Raw genomic sequence first — 21,649 nt, 5'->3', positions numbered from 1 at the left:
AGGCAACTTTGTCAGAGGCAACTAATTACCAACCACGATTAAAAAGCTTGTGAAGAGAGGACTTTGAGCAAAGGCATCACCATCAAGTATGTGGAAGCAAATTAACAACATCAAATTACTAGGAAGAGGCAGGGATAAGCAGTGCCACTTGAAACAGCTGGACAAAGTCAGAAATGGATTCTTTCAACTCTGTAGTCTATGCTGGACCTTTGCATTGCCCGGGGACATCTGAGGTTAATACTAAGCCTTGTGGGGGAGTCCAGTGTATGGGAAAGCATAACTTTTAGTTTTCTCTGAATGCAATGTAAAGTCGAAGAACTGATAGAGATGATTTTTTCCCCTCTGCAAGAGCAAAAAAGAAAAAGAGACAAGCCCCCTCAAGCTACTTTTGTCCCAGTGCATTGAATTGCCTAATCGAAGTGTCATATTGAGTTCTGAACACTCACAGCCTCAAATGCTGTGCTAAACTCAAACTACAGATAACTAGAGTAACCCTTTTTCAATGAAGGTGCCCTGAATTTCTCTTTGCTTTTACAGATGACTCATTACCTGCAAATACGAGATTTGGCCTGGACTGGACCATAACTCTTAACACATTAGAGGACAATTTATTGTTTCTTCAGTGGACCCAATGGACCCCAAAAGAATAAATGCTGAATAAAAGTTTAGGTTTTCTTCCCAATAATCTGTTTATGGAGCATTCACCCTAATTTATTTGCACAAAGTTTGGGAGGTTGTATTAAGTCCATTGTTTATTGAGCGTACACACACACACACACACACACACACACACACACACCAGCATTGCTATGTGGATATGTATTTTATCTAGATGGGATTAAGGAATTATTACTGTTGAAAAAGAGATGGATCAAATATATTTGATAAGCCCAGTTAGACAGGTTTGATTTGCACTGAATTGCCTGTCCCAGACAGTTGGGTGCAGTGTTTGTCCTATTACTGGTATTGCATGGAATGGAATTGAGAAAGTAAATAATGGGAATGGAATCTTCCAACTAACTATTTTATTGTAGGTAAACATATGGAGTGGCTCTGATTTCTGTTATGGTTCATACATAGCATATGTATGACATTTTCACATTACTTTTCATGCTAATGAGCCTGAATGCCTCCCATGCTAGATATTGATATGGCCTTTATCTAGACATTTAATATATTGCTTAGAACACTTTCTCACAGTATTTTGAATCTTCTTTGCACAAATGAGCATTTTCACCACAAGCCATTGCCTCATGCAGGAGAAGCATCTGGTCACTAGCATGGGAACGGCCCAGACTAACTGTCACAGGGCAGTGGAACTACTTAGCTGACTTTCTGCTACAAATAGTGATTCAAGAAAGCACACAGGGAGCTAATTGGGGCAAATGCTGAACATGTCATCTTGGCCCAGCAACTTAGAAACTACTCCATTTAAAAACAAAAATATAGGGAACTTGTAATGGAAGTGTCAATAAGTTGCAGAGCATGCAAATGCATAATGAAAATATAGGTGCAAATTAATAGCTGAGGAAACCCCATCTGTTAAACAATATTCACAATATATATCCAGTCACTTAGAAAGAGGTAACACTAGAATATGTGCACAGGAAGAATGAGGCTACTGTTGACAAAGCACCCCTTCTTATCCATAATTTGACTGTCGCAGTAAGAAATTGGATATGGTGCCAATTCTCTCCTCCCCCACAGCTAACTAAAAGAATTTCATATGGATTTAAGGTCATGATAGAACAACTTTTTGTTTGACCCATAGCTTCATAGAAATGTACAGCTGGAAGGGACTCCAATGGTCATCTAGTCTAAACACCTGAAATGCAGGAATGCCTCAGGCAAAACAGTTTTTTTCCTTTTAATTGAAGTTCAACTGAAGATAGAGGCATCTAATTATCTCCCCCCAAAAACAACAACAACCCAACAACCACTAGAAAGGAGCCTCCAATTTCACTCCCATATCTTCTCAACATTCAGTGTATTATTTTTTAAAAAATTTCTGGCAGTGGTGTTGTCTTTCCTCAAACTTGTTGGCTCCTGAGCCCTGGCAAGTGCTGCCAGCTGCCCACCCTTATTACAAGACTGATCCACAGAGGAAAGTTCTGCCATTTGAGCTGTAGAAATATTCACGGCTTGGTTAGCTTTGGTAATCACTGTGCCCAACTTGAAATCCCTGAACGTGCTACAAAAGGTGGTCATCCGAGCTTTGAAGCTCACCATCCCAGAATACGAAGAGGGCAATGACTGTGCTGAGTAGGTGCGGTTGTTTTTCTTCTCTGCTTGCTCATCCCAAACCAATCTGTTTACCGTACAAAAGTGGCAGAACAGTCATGAAGAATGAATCAGGGGCTGATGTCATTCTGAGAAATGGCATTTCAGCTTTCATTACCAGAATACCTCCCAGAATTAAAGCTGATTTGCATTGATATTTGCCATCTGAATTATTAAAGGGCTTCTTTCCCCATACCTCAGCTCCTCTCCCTTTACCCCAGGCTTCTGTGCTACAGTCGACAGCAACTGTGACAATTTAACCATCTCACCAGGGAGGAAGCCAGCTTGCTACAGGCAGCTTATGGGCTTAGAGGCACTGGTGGCTGATGTGAGGGGAAAAAAATGTCTGGTGTATTTTGCATATCTGGTAAAAGAAAAGACAAGGGAGGAAAGCAATTCCCCCTACTTTTGTTGCGGGGGGAGGGATGTAAATATCCTTTACTTTCTCCTATCTATCTTCCAATTAATGACAGTATAAAAGCACCATTTAGTATAGAAGTGAAGCACTGGGAGTCTCCTAATCATCTAGGGTTGAACTGTACTTTATAATTCTAAAAAGAAGCGATGAATTCTGCACCTTAGCTGTGTTTTTATTTTAAGTAGTCGAATGTTTTGTGAAGGGACTGACTATCTGACATTCAGAGTTTGATCCTGATTTGGTGCTGGGACTTAAGCTCACTGGAATTCTCTATAGTCCTGTTATTTTTATTTTGTTTTTATTATCCTTAGACATCAGTGCAATAAGCCACATGCTTCATTCACAGACCAGTTATAAAAGTCATTGCTAACATAGAATAACTAAATATTGGCAAGTGAGTTTAGCAGATAAGAAGGGGTGGTCATCCAGAAATATACAGAAATATACCCAAGTAGAAAAAAGGGTTACTTTGCAGGAAACTTTAGAAATGATCAAGGCTCCAGGATAGATTTTCAAAGCAATGAGCATCCACTTAACTCCTGTAATACACACCAATGATCTGTACGCAATGTGGAATGACTTCCGCGGTAACATTAGAAGAGATGTCTGAATGTTGCAAGACTAATATTCCAAGGAGGAAGAAAATAAAATGCTGTGGGCGAGCAGCCCTTTGGAGCAAAATTAGGTCTTGGAAGTTAGCAGATTGCAAGCATATAACTTAATTAAGGGGGGTGGGAAACAGAACACATTTCCAATCATACCTCAGGAGCTGGCACAGTTGCACCTAGTACTGGCAACGGCAGAAGGGAACGGCTGGTTACTTCAGAATTCAGTGGAGGAAACATTCTCTCTGCCTTGCTTTGCTCACATTTCTTTCATTGGCTTGTTTCCCTTCTTCCGCCCCATTTATTCTTGGCAGCCTTTCCCTCCCTTGCTTATTATATAGCTTGTTTCAATGGGATAGGACCAGGCCTTTTGGATTATTATCATTTTGCTGCTGCTGCTGCTACTACTACTTCTGAAAGCCAGCGTAATGTAATGAATGGCTAGAGGGTCAGAGCAGGGCTGGGGAGACCCCAGTTTCAAGCCACCACTCAATCTTGAAATTCACAGGGTGATCTTGAGCCTGTCACTTTCTCTTAGTGTAACCTACTTCACACAGTTGTTGTGATGGTTTAAAGGGCAGAACATACCATGCATGATGCCTTAATCTTGAACAAAAGGTGGGATAGAAATGTAATACTGTCACTAGTATTACTTAGGGGTAGTAGTAATGTTAGTAGCATTGGTAGGGGTAGTAGCACGAAGCTGCCTTATCTTGAGTTAAGCCACTGTTCCATCTAGTTCAGTACTATCTTCATGGATTGGCAGTGACTCTTCAGGATTTTAGTCGGAGTCTCTCTGAGCCCTATTTGGAGATGTTGGGGATTAAAACTGGGACTTTCTGCATGAGGACTGTAAATATATTAGTTGATTTCAAATGCTGCTTTTCTAAGATGTTTTATAGGGAATAATCTTTGCTTCATTCTTTGCTTCATTGGTGGGGGTGGTTTTTTTTTTTGTTTTTTTTAGAGAGTGGAAAGGGCCCTTTAATAGTTGCAAGACAGGCAAAAGTACAACTGGTGTAGTTTCTTCCTGCATGCATGCCATGCAAAATCAGAGAGGCTTTCCCATAAACCCTGTTTACCTTAGTCCTATGTATAAACTGTAAGGTTGGCTCACAATTTGACAATCCTCCCTCCGATTTAAGGGTGACTAAACTAAAATTAATCTCCAACTTTTCCATTCCCATCCATTTCCCTCCTAATTTCCGATCCGTGTCTGCTGTTTAATTTCACAGTATTTCTTGCTCTGTAAATTTCTTCTATGACAGCATTAATCTCCTCTAACACCTTGGCTCATATTGTCAAATTTCTTATTCTTAAAAAGACAGAAATCAGAAGACACAGTCTGGGTTTCATTTTGTGTTTTTTGCTAATCTGAATAAGAGCGGAATCCATTTCTAAAGGAAATGGCACCTAAAGAGTGAATTGTGAGTCTGTCCAGGGTAATTGCTGAATTGAAATTGATTCGCTCCAACATCTGCTGGGATCATCAGCATTGATAACATGTGGGAGCTAGAGTAGGCACCGTCAGAAGTTGAATTTGCACATGTCTTGCTACATTCTTTGAAAAATTGTAAATCTTCTTGCTAAAGCTTAATAGGATGCAAATATGTATGAACATTACATTCCTTGAAGATGGAAGGAAATTACTGGTACAGGTCAAGGAAAAAAACACACCTTGTAATGTAAAAGACAGTTATTTACAAATGGGTTCATACTGTCCTAAAAAAAGAACATTTTGGAGAGTCAGACCTATAACTGACTATCGTTTACCTGAGAATTCAGAAGCAATTGTACTGGGGTTCAGCAAGGAACCTGTGGCCTTCCAGATATTGTTGGACTACAACTCCCCAGCCAGTATGCCATGCTCAATAACTGAGGATGATGGGAGTTGTTGTCCAGCAACTTCTGGAGGAACATAGGTTCCCTATCCCTCATCTGTGTAAAATTTCACTGGGCACAGTTAGAATCTGCATTGCCATTTTATGATAAGGCTAAAATATGCCATATGTGTTTGTGTGTGTGTGTGTGTGTGTGTTGTAATATAGATGAAAACACTGTGGAATCCTCTTGGGGTCACTTCACACATTACATTTTTAGGTGTGCACATAAGGTTTCGTCTTGCTAAGCATCGTTCTGAAAACAGCTGATTGAAAACGCATGCATCATACAGAAATATTCGTCAGAAACTGGCTGTGCCTTCACATAGAGTGCATATTTGATAATGAACCTGGTTTTGTTGCTGATTGATGTGTGATGCAGCACTTAGTCTGGAAGGCTTCAGTGTCAAGAAGCTCTTAGTATTGCCATAAGCATGTTCTTTTTCTGTCTAAGATAAATGCTAAAAGGATAAATAATCAGAAAGCAACCTCCCTATTCTGATTGCCCTGTGGGTCAGGCTAATGACAGTGCCCTTTCCAAGACAACCAACATTAAAGTATCAAAGGAACAATTAAATGGTCAATGGGCCTGGCTGGTTTCTCACTCATTGAATTCCTACTAGCATCTCTTCTTTTGTAACACAAAACGGGGGGTGGGGGTGGGGGGAGCCAACCTGTTTTCTTCTATGACCTATCTGCAAAAATAGTCTATTGAGAGACTTAAGACTGCAGGTAAGAAATGACTATTGGCACCATACTAGAAGCCAATTTTGTGATTTTGAAAGGCTCACTTTGAACTCATTATTAGAAGGGCAAGGCCTTTTCACTTTGTCTGCGGCTAGTGATAGGTTCCTTTATTGCTATATTGTATTTGCAATGACAAAGACCACATCTATTAGATGAAAACAGCTGCTAGCAGCAAGCAGAATGTCCCAGTGTTGACTGGCACAGTCTGATGTAGAAAAACACACACCCATCAACACTTTGTTGATCCAATGAGCTTACCTTTTCCTGGCTGTTTTTACACTGAAACTTCCTCTGCTGGTGTGCAAAACAGGAAACAATAAGAAGCACATAGATATAGACCAAGGCTACCTACCTGTAGGGGTGAGGTGTCTCCAAGTGATAACAGGTTCAGGGCGCCCATTTGCCATACACACCAGGGTCACGTTACTGCCTTCATTCACAGTGACATCTGATGAGATGTTGGAGATCTTTGGTGGAACTACGGAAACAAAAAGGTTGGTTGGTTTTGTCTCAGCTTTTCAACTTCAGAGCAGCTCTTCCCTAAAGTTGGGTTACTGAGTGCCCTTCATAATCCCTTCACTCTACGAGTCATATAAAAATAATATGTTGAAGGCAAATATTCAGGTGCTACTCTCACTGATATACATTCCTGTTGTGCAACCCAACTCTCCGTACTCAGGAGTAATCCCACTGCTTTTTTTATAATTTACTAAAACTCATTACACAGGTGATCAGAATACTACAGAGTAGGGACAGGAAGAGGCAGAGAGTAAGTGACTGACACTTTTTAGCTTTGGACACTGATGTCTTCAGAAAATACTTCAACAAAACTTAATGTATTCATTAATGATAAACCAAGACTGTGTTCAGTGGTGTTTGCTTTCTAATCATCTGCATAGGAGTGCAGCCTTACGGCCAAATTGCAAGTTATGGCAGCAGCCCATATTTCAAACCTAGGTAGCACCAAATAGCTGCAAAGGAGAGGAATGCTCTGCCTCAAGTGGACATACGCTGCACAGGAGAAACTGTACTCATAATATGCCTGCAGTTTTTTCACAGCAGCCTATCTGGGCCAACCACTTTAGCTTACTTCACTGTAGTCAGGTGGGGGAAGCATAGGAAGCTGTTTTGTACCATGCCAGACCATCTAGCTCAGTGTAGTCCACACTGGCTAACAGCAGCTCTTTGTGATTTGAGATAGGAGACATTCCCAGTCCTGTTTGGAGATGTTGGGGATTGGACCGGGGAACATCTGCATGTATTTTTTTTTTTTTAATAAATATTTATTAAGGTTTTTAAATATAAATGCACACATAATAAACAATCTTACTTCTTTTACAACAATTTCAACACTTCTTTGGACTCCCTCACGTCTCCCGCTCCCATTTACATTGTTAAAATTTTTTTCCAAACAAATTATCAACTTGTTTACAATCTCATGTCCACTCATTCAAATATAATCTAGCACTTCTTCCAAAAAATTTTTATATTTTCTTTAGTCTCACTTATCATTAAATTTAAATCTAGTTTAGTGGTGGCCAATTTTTTATAATCTAGCATCCTTCTTAACATTCAACCAAATTACAATGTTTTTGTAGATACATCTTAAATTTCTCCCAGTCTTCCTCCATCTTCTCTTCTCCCAGATCACGGATTCTGCCGGTCATCTCGGCCAGTTGCATATAGTCCATCAGCTGCATCTGCCACTCTTCCAGTGTGGGTAGATCTTGAGTTTTCCAGTTTTTTGCAATGAGAATCCTTGCTGCCGTTGTTGCATACATAAAAAATGTTCGATCCTTCCTTAACACCTTCTGGCCGACAATACCCAGAAGGAAGGCCTCTGGTTTCTTTGTGAAGGTATACTTAAATACCTTTTTCAGCTCATTATATATCATTTCCCAGAAGGCCTTCACCTTAGGGCATGTCCACCAGAGGTGAAAGAATGTTCCTTCATTTTCTCTGCATTTCCAACATTTATTATCAGACGAATGGTATATTTTGGCAAGTTTAACTGGGGTCATGTACCATCTATATATCATTTTACATATATATATTACATTTTCCTTCAGAGCATTACATGCGGTGAAGTTCAGCCCAGTGGTCCACAACCTTTCCCAGTCCTCAAACATAATGTTATGCCCAATGTCCTGTGCCCATTTTATCATAGCCGATTTAACCATTTCGTCTTGTGTATTCCATTTTAGCAGCAAGTTATACATTCTAGATAGTACCTTGGTCTTTGGTTCTAACAATTCTGTTTCTAACTTCGATTTCTCCACCTGGAACCCTAACTTTTTGTCATTTTTAAAAACTTCTTTAATCTGAGCATAATGTAACCAGTCTCACACCTTATCCTTCATTTTCTCCAAACTCTGCAATTTCCAATTGTCTCCATCTTTTTCTAATATTTCCCAATATTTTGGCCATTTGGCCTCCATATTGGGTCTTTTTCGGGCCTTAGCCTCCAGAGGTGAAAGCCACCTTGGAGTTTTATTTTCCAATAAGTCTTTATATTTTGTCCAGACATTAAACACTGCTTTCCTGACAATATGATTCTTAAAGGCCTTATTGATCTTAACTTTGTCATACCATAAGTATGCATGCCAACCAAAAGCATTGTTAAAACCTTCCAGGTCCAGTACGTCAGTGTCTTCGAGAAGTAGCCAATCTTTTAGCCAGCAGAAAGCTGCGGCTTCATAGTACAACTTTAAGTCTGGCAGGGCAAAGCCCCCTCTTTCTTTCGCATCTGTTAATATCTTAAACTTAATTCTGGGCTTTTTGCCCTGCCAGACAAATTTAGATATATCTTTCTGCCACTTCCGGAAGCACTCCGTTTTATCCACAATCTGTAATGTTTGAAACAAAAACAACATTTTTGGCAATACATTCATCTTAATATGGGGAACATCTGCATGTAAAGCAGGTGCTCTACCATTGAGTTGTGTCTGTTCCCTAAAGGGCTTATAGCAGGAGGCAGGGACAGGATCCAGCACTCTGACAGGCAGGTTCACCCCTCCAAATCACCTTCCCCACTCCTTCACTTCTGCCAAGCTCAACCCATGTTCTAAGTCTGTGGGTCTGCAGTTTAAACTTATATTCCATCGTCAGTGCCCCCCAACAAGTCCAAAGTAAAAGTGCCTGTACCCTTGAATGTGAGAAAGCATTTACTCAGGGGATTTACTAATCTCTTTGTATAGCATACAGTTTCCTTTTGAAGGTAAGGTTGCGGTGTCTTCTTCGGCGTGGCAGGAAGCTGAATTTGCTGTGAAATTCCCCCTACGATGCATATTTTTGCTTTGGAATCTGTGCTTTCACTTCAAAGAGTCCTTGTGATTCTGTAAATAATCCTGGAAATGTGAACTGAGTGCAAACCAATGCAGTGTGTCATGCCAGGGCTATATTTAGCTGTGGAAGTACAGCTGAGTAAAGAAAATGTATACAATATTTGCTTGGCTCTTTTGATTTTGCTAGAGCCATGAGTCAGCTTCCAGAGCACCAAGCAGGAACTCAGGAGCACAGAGGGAATCAAATAGCTTTGATTCACTATGGAGGCTAAAATAACCACAAGGCTGAGTCACCTTAAGCGGTGGCTTCTTAGGTGAAAATCATGCTCTCATCCATTTGGAAGTTGGCTGGCTAGAAGCCTTTCATCTGCTGTTTCCACTTTGAGCAGGGGCAGCCAATTTTTTCCTCAAGTCAATAAAGAGATAGGGTGGCTAAAGTGATGGTCGCCAGCTTGGATGGCTTTAAAAGAAGTTCAGACAAATTCAAGGAGAACAAGGCTATCGACAGCTACCAGCCACCATGGCTATGTTCTACCTCAACTGTCAGAGGTATTATGTCTCTGAATAGCAGGTGCTGGGTATTACAGGTGGGCAGAGTGTTGGTCTAGCTTGCAAGCTCACCTAATGTGACAACAGGATGCTGGACTATATGGGCCATTGACCTGATCCATCAGGCTCCTATTATGTTCTTCAGCAACTCGAGCAGATCTAAAAAGGAAGGGCCTGGGGAAACAACAGGAGTTGATACGATGCTGAAGACAAGAAGGTATGAGGAGAAAGCTGAAAATTAGGACTGCATGGAAGGAAATGGGCAGCTTGGAGAACTAGGCCAGGCAACATAGGTTTGTAAGGCTTGAAGTACATGGGAATTCTGTCCATTATAGCTTCACATGCCACTGAAACTAGCAACAAAAGGCTGTGAGAGCCAACAGAAAGAGTGATTGTGTGGGCTGAATTTCACATACTGTGATCAGAAACATAAATCAGCCAGTTCTTTTGCATCACACTGTTTCGAAAGTCTGGGGGAAGGATTGGTTATCTCCTAATCAATTCAGGAGAGTCATTTCTTCATATACAGTGGTACCTTGGTTTAAGAACAGTCTGGTTTAAGAACGATTTGATTTACAAACTCCGCAAAACCGGAAATAGTGTCTTGATTGGAGTACTTTACCTCAGTCTAAGAGCGTAATCTGAACAGTGGAAGGGCCCCAGTGGCGGGAGGCCTCATTAGGGAAAGTGTGCCTCGGATTAAGAACGGTTTTGGTTTGAGAACGGACTTCTGGAACAGATTAAGTTTGTAAACCAAGGTACCACTGTATTGCATATATTCTGTAGTCAACCTACTTTTTGAAAGTCAGATTCTATATGGTTTATTCCAACCGTATGGAATACCAACAAAACATAGTCCTATTGGGAGCTGGTTTCAGAATGCAGGGTTTTGTTGAAGAACTGTCATTTGCAAGTGGCAGGGCAGCCCACCCTGTTTCACTGCCTGGAGAAAACTGAAGCATTTGGCAGAGTGACCAGACTGACAATTAATAAAACTAAACCAGAATTGTTGTGTCTGAACTGATTTACAAGATGAATTAAGAAAGAAGATAGACTTTATGATCTGCCCACAATATATTAAATATCTTGGAATTAATATAACAAAAACCTGGGAAAAACTTTATAAAGCTAATTTTCTGCCATTAATAAGAAATATTAAGAACGATTTCAAAAACTGGTCTAGGCAGACATTATCATGGATGGGAACAGTGTCCTAGGCGAAAATGATAGTTCTACCATTTTTTTTTAAAGTTTTGTTTCAGACTATACCCATTTGTATTTTGGCATAGAATTATTATTTTTTAAGTAGCAAAAGATGATAGCTGTACCTCATTTACAAAGTTATCATGCCACAGCATGATAACTTTGTAAATGAGGTACAACAAGACACACACACACACACACCTTGAGACTGTTGATAGATCACAGCTAATTGTATTCTGGGTCTTCTACCCCAGTGTACAAAGTTTGCTATCATTTTTTGCTGTTTTCCTTCAAAGCAATACCGAAATGGAGCTTCACTCCCAAGAAAGTATTTGTATAAAAATGGGGCTTTCCTCCTCAACAACTTTGACCTGAACCCCCAAAAAGTTGGGGGTAGATCACTGCCAGATTTTAATTCTAAAAGTAGATCACAGTCTCTCGGGAGTTGGCCACCCCTGATACAGAGTACCAAGTTTACCATTTTTAACATATATTAAAAACATTTTTTATTCTATAGTAAAGACATTTGCTTAGGTAGATCTGAAAGTATGGAAGATGTGGGCACCTAAATTAGCTCCTTCAATCTCACTGTGGATGCCTTTTGTACTGCACCCACTTTTTATATGACAGGAAAATCATAGAATCATAGAATTGGAAGGGACCATGAGAGTAACTTAGTTCAACCCCCTGTAATGAAGGAATCTTTTGCCTAACATGGGGTTCGAACCCATGTCCCTGAGATTAAGAGTCTCATGCTCTACCAACTGAACTCTATGATTGATTGACAAAACTGATTGAAAAGAATGTGCTATTCAGAAATGGAGAGAGAAAGGTCCTTACAGACTAACTGATTCATTTGAAAATGGTTCACCTATATCAGCTGAACAAATGAGAAAAGTTGGAACGCAGATTGTAATTTTGTTTGATGTTTTATGCTCATCAAACTCTGAAGTTAAAGTGCATGCTACAAGACCTTTAACATCATTTGAAAATTTGATTATTACATAGAACGAATATAAATTATTCCATCTAAACTCTATCAATTAATTAATGAGTTAACAATCAAAAAACTGTAATTCTGTGACACAGCAATGTGAGCCTGGTCTAGTACTGTAACATTCTGCCACCCTAGGCGGCTTCCTTAGTTTACCCTGGCAAGTGATTTTCAGCACCATCTATGTAGAACTGGAGCCTCCTCCCCCCCGGCATCTGTGGGCACCACAACACCATCAGGCATTCTCCTTGGTGTCTTTCAAGGCCCCTTCCCAATTTTATATGGGAATTTTGGGATTTCAGGAGGGGTGGCCTGTTTTTCGGTGACATGTTGGTTTCTTGTTTTGGCTGTGTTTCATTTGTTCTGAGATGTCTGCTTTTGAGCATTACCACTTTTCCTTTTTGGAAATGTGTGTGTTTTGTGTGGCCCAAAACAATTCTTGGTTTTCTAAATGTGTCTCCAAATGATTGGGGGCCCCTGATGAAAGAAATGCTTCAGCAAGCCCCAGAGAGGTACAGACAACCTCATAGTTCAGTTTCTTCATCTTTTTTTAAATTCAAATTTCTGATATTTTAGGCTGATTGCTTCCCAATGCCTCCTGCTTGTCCAAATCTGTCCATGTGGCAACCTTACTATTGGCAAACTCCCTTGGGAAGCCTGCCTTGCTTGCTTGGGAGGGCTATGATGAACATTACAGTCCCAGAATACACTCAGCCTCTAAAGCAAGACTGGATCTTACACGGTCAACATTCAGAGTCATCCACTAGTTAAAACAGACCAAAATCATTTGAAGCCTTCCTCTCTAATGGGTTTCCCCCCACTGTGTCAGAAATCATAGGTGTTAAAAGCAGCATCGTCTTAATTTGCAGCATTGTACTAGCTTCTCTCTCTTCCCCACCTGCTTTGTATGCAATTTTTAAAGGACAATTTTAAATTGGGAAGTCTTGGCTGCATTAAGGACAATCTTGGCTCTCCTGCGCTAATAGAGTTGTTGTGGACCTTAGCAGCAGCTTGAAATATTTGTAAAGCTTTTAAAGCAAGCCTGAACTACTCTAGGTGCTCTGTGATTACTGTGAAATTCATTTGAGATATTTTAGGGAGAGTGATTTGTGAATGGAATCAAATAAATAATGGGGGAAATTGTTTTGTACTCTTTCATTTTTTTTTAAAAAAATACTTTTATTTTATTTAGCAAGCCTTTTAAACTGTATGGTCAGATTATTCTTTTTGTTTTGTCATTGCGGTATGTATTTTTGTTTTTATATTGTAAACCACCCTGCAATCTTTGGATGAAGGGTGGTATGGAAATTTAATATATATAGTCACCCAATTAGATGGAATTTATTATTATTATTATTATTATTATTATTATTATTATTATTATTATATAAGTATTTTCCCTAGTGGCTAGGACAGCTGGAGCATATGTAATATATTTAAGTTGTACATTTAGGTGTAGACGTCTGTGAACTCTAACTTTATACATGCTTCCTTAATGAAGGGGGAGCATACATTGGAACTAGTGGAATCTACCTCTAAGTCAAAGTTGGGAATCCTTTTTCAGCCTGAGGGCGACATTCCCTCATGGACAACCTTTCAGGGCCACATGGTGTTTCGGGCTAGAGGCTAAAGTGAGCAGAGCAACAAATATTTTTGTACAGGAGGCTATATTCTTCCCACATTTCTCCACCCTCCATCCAGGCAAAAAAAGAGGTCTTATCACAGTGCAAGGAAAAACCCCAGCCAGGTCAAGATGAGAGGTGTGGCTTGGGGAGAGTCTGGACCACCAAAGAAGCCAATCTTGAACATCCAGAATACGGTGGTACCTCGGGTTACATACGCTTCAGGTTACAGACTCTGCTAACCCAGAAATAGTGATTCAGGTTAAGAACTTTGCTTCAGGATGAGAACAGAAATCATGCTCTGGTGGCGCGGCAGCAGCAGGAGGCCCTATTAGCTAAAGTGGTGCTTCAGGTTAAGAACAGTTTCAGGTTAAGTACGGACCTCCAGAACGAATTAAGTACTTAACCCGAGGTACCACTGTACATTTTGCCAAATTCAAATGGGCTTTCTGATGTGACTTGTGGATCTATGCCACTTTCAGCACAACCTAAGAACAATGTGCCATTATATAGAAGAAATGCCTTTGTGTAGAATCATAATTTTGGCAGTATTGTCCCAGTACTTGCATAAAATGTGCTAAAGAAAACTTCATCTCCCTAAAAGGACCACATTAATTCACAGTCTCTGGTCCCAGTGTTTCATGCTCCATTGGGGAAAGGGTCCAATAGTTATGTTCCTCTGGTGGGACACATGGGCATGGGTAGGTGGGTGGGGGAGCTGCCCCCATTAAGGAAACTGTCAGGGAACTGCCATCGGAGCCAGAGGAGGAGGGATGGCTCCAGAGGGAAGCCGGAGAGCGTCCCAGGAGGGAGAGAGGCAGCCCATCTGCGGGGGAAGGAAATCAGCGTAGCATCAGTGGAGAAGGGGGGCAGATGGGGGAATCGGCAAGGAGGCTCCATGACTCCTCACAGGAGACCAGCGGGGAGAGCACGGGTCCTCCACTGCCCACACCCTCCCTGCGCAGAAGACTTCCACGCAGGGAAAGTAGGCGGAGACTTGGCGTCAAAGAACTTCTTTGCTGGAAGAAGTTCAAGAAACGCCCACTGACGGATTCTGCCAGCGATTGAGACAGCCACGGATGAGTGGCTGTCCGGACAGAAAGGGTTCACCCAGGTGACTCAGCCAGGTGTGGCGACGACTTACGCACGAGCAACCCCTAGAACCATTACAGAAACCAATAAAAATACTTAACTAACTGAGGTTCTGCTGTCTCCCAAGATAAATCCTGGCTACACCCATGGTGAGACAGCTGGACCACAGGCTATTCATGAGCATGGAACTGTGCATAGCATTGTTATAAGGTAGGCCACTGACAGGGCTCCACAGAAGCTGGCAGACAAGTCTTTTCCCACTACATCATATCTAACCCTGGCGATTTTCAAGCTCTAGTTTTCATGACAGGAACAAGTCACATTGATGTAAATGATAAAAAGAATGAGACATGAAAACATACCAAAATCCCCCAGTGCAATCAGGGTTGCACTCAAGATGAAAGCAAGTGATTTGTTTCCACAAAACATTAGCATGTCTCTTAAGTGCCAACTGCACTTGTAACAAATGCGGGGGGAGGGAATATCTTCAAAAACACATACAGGCAAAACAGCTGCTGGAAGACAAATATCATTTTTAGACAAAGGCAGTAACTTCTGAGTGGCTCTCTTGATACTTCCTTGTTTACTACAACTGCACTAGTTTGTGAGTGAGTGCCTGTGCTGGCTCCTTTCTGTTTTCATATACAAGTTCCTAGTCTCATTTCTATGGTTCCGATAATTCTTCCTCTCTGCTTCCCTCAAGCTCATCCAAGTCCATTGCTCTTTCATTTCCCTCACCCATCCAAGTCCATTGCTCATTCATTTCCCTTGTGTCTTCATGACGTCAACCATCTTGTACATAGGTGGGGGTGGGGGTGGGGGTGGGGTGGGGAGATGGAGATAAGGAAAGGAGAGGCAAGGATGACCCTCCTCCTTAAAACTACCCAAGTATTTGGTTTGTGTAATGAACAGGATGATTCAAACATGCATATTCTGTGGTCCTACTTTTTTCTCTGTGCTAAACTAATTTTTTCTTTTACAATGTTATATTGTAAACTGTCTTGTGATCCTCAGATGAAGGGTGGTGTAGAAATTTAAATAGATTGATAGATATAGATAGTCATCATTTTATAGCTGTGGTATCCAGAGAATACTCACTTGTGCATTTGTCCAGCTGTCATGCCTAGTCCTGACCTGGTATCTCATTTTTTCATTCTAGTCTCTTTGCTTTGCTGTGTTGGACCATGTCTGAACTCCCTGTGATATCAGAATCATGAAATTGTAGAGTTGGAAGGGACCCAAAGGATCATCTAGTTCAGGCATAGGTAAACTCGGCCCTCCAGATGTTTTGAGACTACAGTTCCCATCATCCCTGACCACTGGTCCTGTTAGCTAGGGATGATGGGAGTTGTAGTCCCAAAACATCTGGAGGGCCAAGTTTGCCCTATGCCTGATCTAGTTCAACCCCTGCAATGCAGGAATCACAGCTAAAAGCACTGACTTTGGACCGCTGCCAGACTTTGTCTCTGGATCATATTTGGACATAAACTAATTCTCTGGTTTTGGACTGTGTTGTATATACAAATCATTGATGAGCTTTTGGTGGAGGTTTTTATCTTCTGTAAGCTCCAACCTAGTCTTTTATCTTCTGTAAGCTCCAACCTAGTCTTTTCAGGTGAGTCATTTCACATTTGATTCAGTTGTGACTCAACAGAAGATGTACATAGTTCTCTAACAAGCTCCTTGCAAAGCCAAAATCTGGGGTTTCACACAATTTCCCCCACTTGTTGGGATTTTGGTTATCTAGGAAGCAAATATGAAAGGCACCATTCAGTCAAGAAATGAGAGAGGAGTCAATTCTCAAAAGTGTCTGTACTTACTCAATCCCAAAGCATTTCGGAAATACAATTTTCTTCTCCAGAGGCAATCCAGAGAGTATGCTTCATGACTCTAGCTAGGATATTTCTTTGGGATGTGGTAGCTAAAATGGTGTCCTCTAGATGTGGTTGGACAACACCTCACATTATCCCTGGCCATTGGCCATGTTGGATGGGGCTGATGGAGTTTGTAGTTCAACAACCTCTTTAGAGTACCACATTGGTTACCCCTGCTCAAATGTGTTTGATTCAGAAATGCCCAGGACTCAAGATGCACATTTCCCCTGATTGCCTCTTAAGAAGAAAGCTGGATTTCCAAAATGTGCTTGTCTTCAGTAAACTTGGGCACTTTTGTGAATCAATTTCTCTCATGCGTCTTCAATTTTGGTGATCCACCATCTTTTTGACGTTCTACATCTGTTGTTCCTTTAGTGTGGAAAATGAGTACTCTAGCACTTTGTAGTCCTCAACTATAAGGGCGAAGAGCAAACCATTAAACCTGAGTCTTAAAAAAAGGAGTTTATAGTCATAAAAGCCTCCACAGGAGCTTCCCAATTAAGCCTTGAGGGCTGTAATTTCCTTGTCCCTAGCTCCTAATTAACAACATTTTGCAACAAATACAAAGAAACTAATCAGCCCCCAGGTGAAGATTAAAGGGAGGGGGGCATGCTGGCCATCACATGCACATACACACCTTGAGCATTTTAGAGCTGACACCTTGGCTGCTACAATTAGCAGTCCTTTCCTATGGCAACTAATTGGCATCAAATTGGCCTCATTAGTCATTGTTGAGTTAAAGTGAATGAGAGGAGTGTGAGGAAGGAGGAGAGGGGATTTAAAGAGGGGGCAGAACTGGTAAATAGAAGTGACTGGCTAATTTTCGTCTTCTCCTCTACACTGTAGGCTAATCACTGCTCTTTACACCTATAACAAGAAGCAGCGTGATGCTGCCTCTGTCCACAAGGCTAACAATCTAAGCAAATTCCCAAGCCCTTTAGGGTGACGCATGCTAATGTCCACGAATCGCTTTGAAGATACAAAGTGCTACATAAGCATCCAATTTGATTTAGCAAGAACAGCTTCCTGTAATTTTTTGTTTTGGTTGAAATCTGCTCACAGGCACACAAGAGTGGCAGTTATCAAAGGTCAATTCAGTTAGTTACTACATGTGGGCTCTTTTAAAATATGTCAGAAAGAGAAACACTCATTAAGTTTTGTAGCAATATGACTAAGATCTCAACTACCCATTTCACAAGTTTTATTTAGAGGGGTGAGGGGAAAGCTTTCAATAGGAATGGAATAAGCAAGAGAATAATGAGAACAATTATACAGCTTTGCCAGTGGGTTGCTTCAGTTGCATGGCTACTAGCCATGAAAACTATACTTGTGCCTCCACTACTGGAAGCAGTAATACTTTTGAATACCAGTTGCTGGAAACCACAGCTTCTTGGGGTTGCTGCATCACACTGTTGACTCATATTAAGCTTTTGGTCAGCAGCATTGCAAGGGGGTGGTGGTATGCCCCAGGTGCCATGTCAGGGTGTGTGTAACAAGAAGGCACACCGTGGGGTGCTTGCCCCGCCCCCCCAGGTGTGGTGGCGTGAGCAGCCATTGCGCCACCACAGCCGCATGTGGAGGATCCTCCGTTCGCAGCTGCAGCTGCGAGCAGAGGATCCCGCCATCATCCGTATGGTGTTTGAGCGGCGCTGGCACCAAACCACTATGTACAACACATGCGCAGTGTCGCATGCACACGCTGTAGGTAAAAACGCTGCACGTGTGCCCTATGTAGCGACGCTATGCATGCATCATACATAGCAGTGCAATGTGTGAGCAAACGGCGGTTTGCCCCACCCCGGCTGTTGGTTAGCCTTCGTTCGCCCCTGCTTGTGGTCTACTAAGATCCCTAGATCCTTTTCACATGTACTACTGGCAAGTCAGATGTCACTCATATTTGTGCAGCAGGTTATTCCTGCCTCAGTGTAGAACCTTACATTTGCCCCTATCGAAATTCATTTTGTTAGTTCTCAAATCTGTTAAGGTAAACTTGAATCCTGTTTCTGTTTTCTGTGGCGTTAGCTACACTCCCAGTTTGGTGTCATCTGTAGATTTGATGAGCACCCCCTCAATTCCTTTATCCAGCTCATTTGTAAAGATGTTGAACAACAACGGGCCCAGGACAGAACCCTGTGGCACCCCACTTGTCACTTGTTTCCAGGTTGATGAGGAACCATTTGTGAGCACTCGGAGTTTGTTCAGTCAACCAACTACCAATCCATCTAACAGTTACCTTGTCCAGCCCACTGTGATAACGGTTTGCTGCACTAGATGGGCCCTCGGCCTGATCCAGCAGGCTCCTCTTCTGTTCTTACCATATTAATAGCAAAAATTGGGGACATAGAAAATCATGGATAATGATAAGAACGGAATGAGAAAGCAGATGTGGGGACCATCAGAAACTATCACTGAAAATGTCTCCATGTCTATATACTGGCTGAGACAATGCATCAGGACACTTGATTCCTTGCCACTTTTATATACCATACTATGCCAAAATATGAGCCCAATGCTAGAGGTGAATGAAGTAGTGGGTGTCTTTGCAGCACTCCTTACATTTTACCTGTGTTTTAAGGCAAGAAACTGGCAGCTGGCAACCAGGTTTAAAGCACGTGCGTGAATCACAGAGTGTAATAAAGTCATTGGGCTTTTAATCTGCATGGATCTATGTGGCAGGAACATCAGAAGAGACAGGGAAGTGCAAAACCAAACCTTTTTCAGTCTTAATAACCTTGAACTTCGGGTGTGTGTGAAGATACAAATCTTAGGCTCGGACCTATCTGCGTAAATATTTTATTAGCCCCCTCCCCCTTTGCTCAGTAATCAAGTAGGCATTCTTCAAAGAGCACCTTTGAAGTGAGATCATTTAGTTTCCTGATTAGAAGAGGAAAAGAAGACTGGCCTGTATCTCATAATAAAGCAAAATCCTTTTAAGGGTGCTTTGCATTCAGAGAAGAAGGGCAGAAAAGATTCTGTATACTATGAACACAGCGCAGATAGACATACAGAACCACACACCTGTTCCGAACTAAATCCAACATCCTTATTTTATCACAGCCAACAGAGTTCATCAACTTGGAACTGATTGTCGCCTGCAAATATGTTAAATCTGATTTCAATCTAAATACTGATGCATCAGAATCCACCAACATTTCCAGGTCTCAAATATGCTGCTTCTTGGGATTTAGAAGCAAAATCTTTGCTTTGCAAATACAATTCCAAAATCTTCCATTCAGTCACACAGGCAAATTGCTTTTCTTCTGAATTCATTGACTGGATTTCAGGTTCTGAATTTCTTGGTTGGAGGGTTTTTGTTTTGCTTCCAAATAAAAGTGTGCATATTAAGAGTGACTATTTATTAATATTTTAAAACATTATACCACCTTCCATATCAGTCCCAAAGCAGTATCCAACCTTAAAAAAGTTATTCAATTAAAAATTCCACAATGCGACACAATACTATACCAGTGTTGGACTGGGCCAGAGGGAAAACTGTGTGGAGCAAGGGGTGACTCTTACCTTTGCACAGTAAGTTACATTTTATCCATGCAAAGGTCAGATGTTTCTACACACAGATCTCTCCATCCAGGTAACAAAGGTAGATCTGGGGCAGTCACACCAGGCACAGAGCTTCTGTACTACTGAAGCTCCAGAACTATGGCATCCAATGGAAGGTGAGAGGTGGGAGGAAGGGGTGCCAGATTTTGGTGTTGCACAGGGTGCCTCTAAAATTTGAGACCCCAAGATCTGCCACTGCAGGTAGAGAAGAGGCATGATCACAGTTCAACAACGCATTCCAGCCAGGTGAAACGCTCTTGTTGTCAACATGCAGAGGGTCAGGAGGCCAGCTGATAAGCCCCAGCTGTGCCATCTCCTTCCATCGGCCCATGCTCCAATGTAAATCAGCAACTCAAACTTCAAAAGCCAGGGCACACTATTAGCAGAGTGTAGTGGGCACACAGAATAGGCGTGAGGCCTGTGAAGTCATTCTACAGCTACAGATTTATTAAACATAAATCAGAACAAAGAAACATGTCATCTCTCTCTCTCATGTCGTCTCATAGAGAACAGCAAAAGCAAAAGCTATACACAAACGGAAGTTCCCAGCATACTGTGCTGGCATGTAAACAGACATGTGACATGCAGACAATCTCATGCCTCCAGTTACAGATAGGTAGCCGTGTTGGTCTGCCATAGTCAAAACAAAAAAATTCCTTCCAGTAGCACCTTAAAGACCAACTAAGTCAGTTCTTGGTATGAGCTTTCGTGTGCATGCACACTTCTTCAGATACACCTCATGCCTGTTCCTTAAGGTGGAATAGAAATGTCAACACTGAGGGAGGGCATAGAGCAGGACCAATGACGGGTGTGACTTGTAGAGAGAGAGAGGCCCCTGTCCTACCACCTCCAGTTAAATGGATCTGCAGTTATATTACATTAAAACCCCCCTCATATTTTAGGATATGTGCTGATGGAGTGAGCACACTTTAAAAAAAAATCTCCTGATGTGGTTGTTCACCATATGATTAAAATAATATCTAGTTTGACTCTCACCCTGCTCATTCAGGTCTACATTGTGAAAACTATGCAGGTTTGGAAAGAGATATAGGTTCACTTCCATCCAACCTTAACGATAGAAAATACAGGTTTAAGAATAGAAAATTATTGGTTCCAATCTCTCTGTTTTCATAAAGAACAAAATACTCTTAATTGTCAGCATGTGTGCAGGGTCTATGTTATTTTCAGTTTTGTATGGTAGCTACGATCATTATCATCATCATATAATGGTGATGACAATTACAGATTGGATCCAGACTTAGGTTAGTTGCATTTAGTTCCCAGTCATATTAATTGTACTTAGTCATGACTCTATTTTTCACTTTGATTTTAATGGGATCGTCTACATCAACTAGGACTTTAACTCAGTCTAGGTCCAGCTCAACAATACAGTGGTACCTCGGGTTACATACACTTCAGGTTACACAGGCTTCAAGTTACAGACTCTGCTAACCCAGAAATAGTACCTCGGGTTAATAACTTTGCTTCAGGATGAGAACAGAAATCGTGCTCTGGCGGCACGGCAGCAGCAGGAGGCCCCATT

General features: G+C 41.5%; 1 protein-coding gene across 2 annotated transcripts in view; it reads right to left on the bottom strand.

Annotated features, from left to right (window-relative positions):
- LSAMP (limbic system associated membrane protein) overlaps positions 1-21,649 on the bottom strand; it is a 444,446-nt gene that overhangs the window by 148,186 nt on the left and 274,611 nt on the right. For both annotated transcript variants that reach the window (XM_081859795.1, XM_081859796.1), the window contains exon 3: positions 6,283-6,408. In XM_081859795.1, the coding sequence (XP_081715921.1) occupies positions 6,283-6,408 (126 nt within the window). The remainder of the gene's footprint in view (positions 1-6,282; positions 6,409-21,649) is intronic.

This window comes from Podarcis erhardii (assembly GCF_964252035.2).
Source record: "Podarcis erhardii genome assembly, chromosome: 4".
In the NCBI taxonomy this organism is placed as follows: Eukaryota; Metazoa; Chordata; class Lepidosauria; order Squamata; family Lacertidae; genus Podarcis; species Podarcis erhardii.
This window is presented reverse-complemented; position numbering and strand designations above follow the sequence as displayed.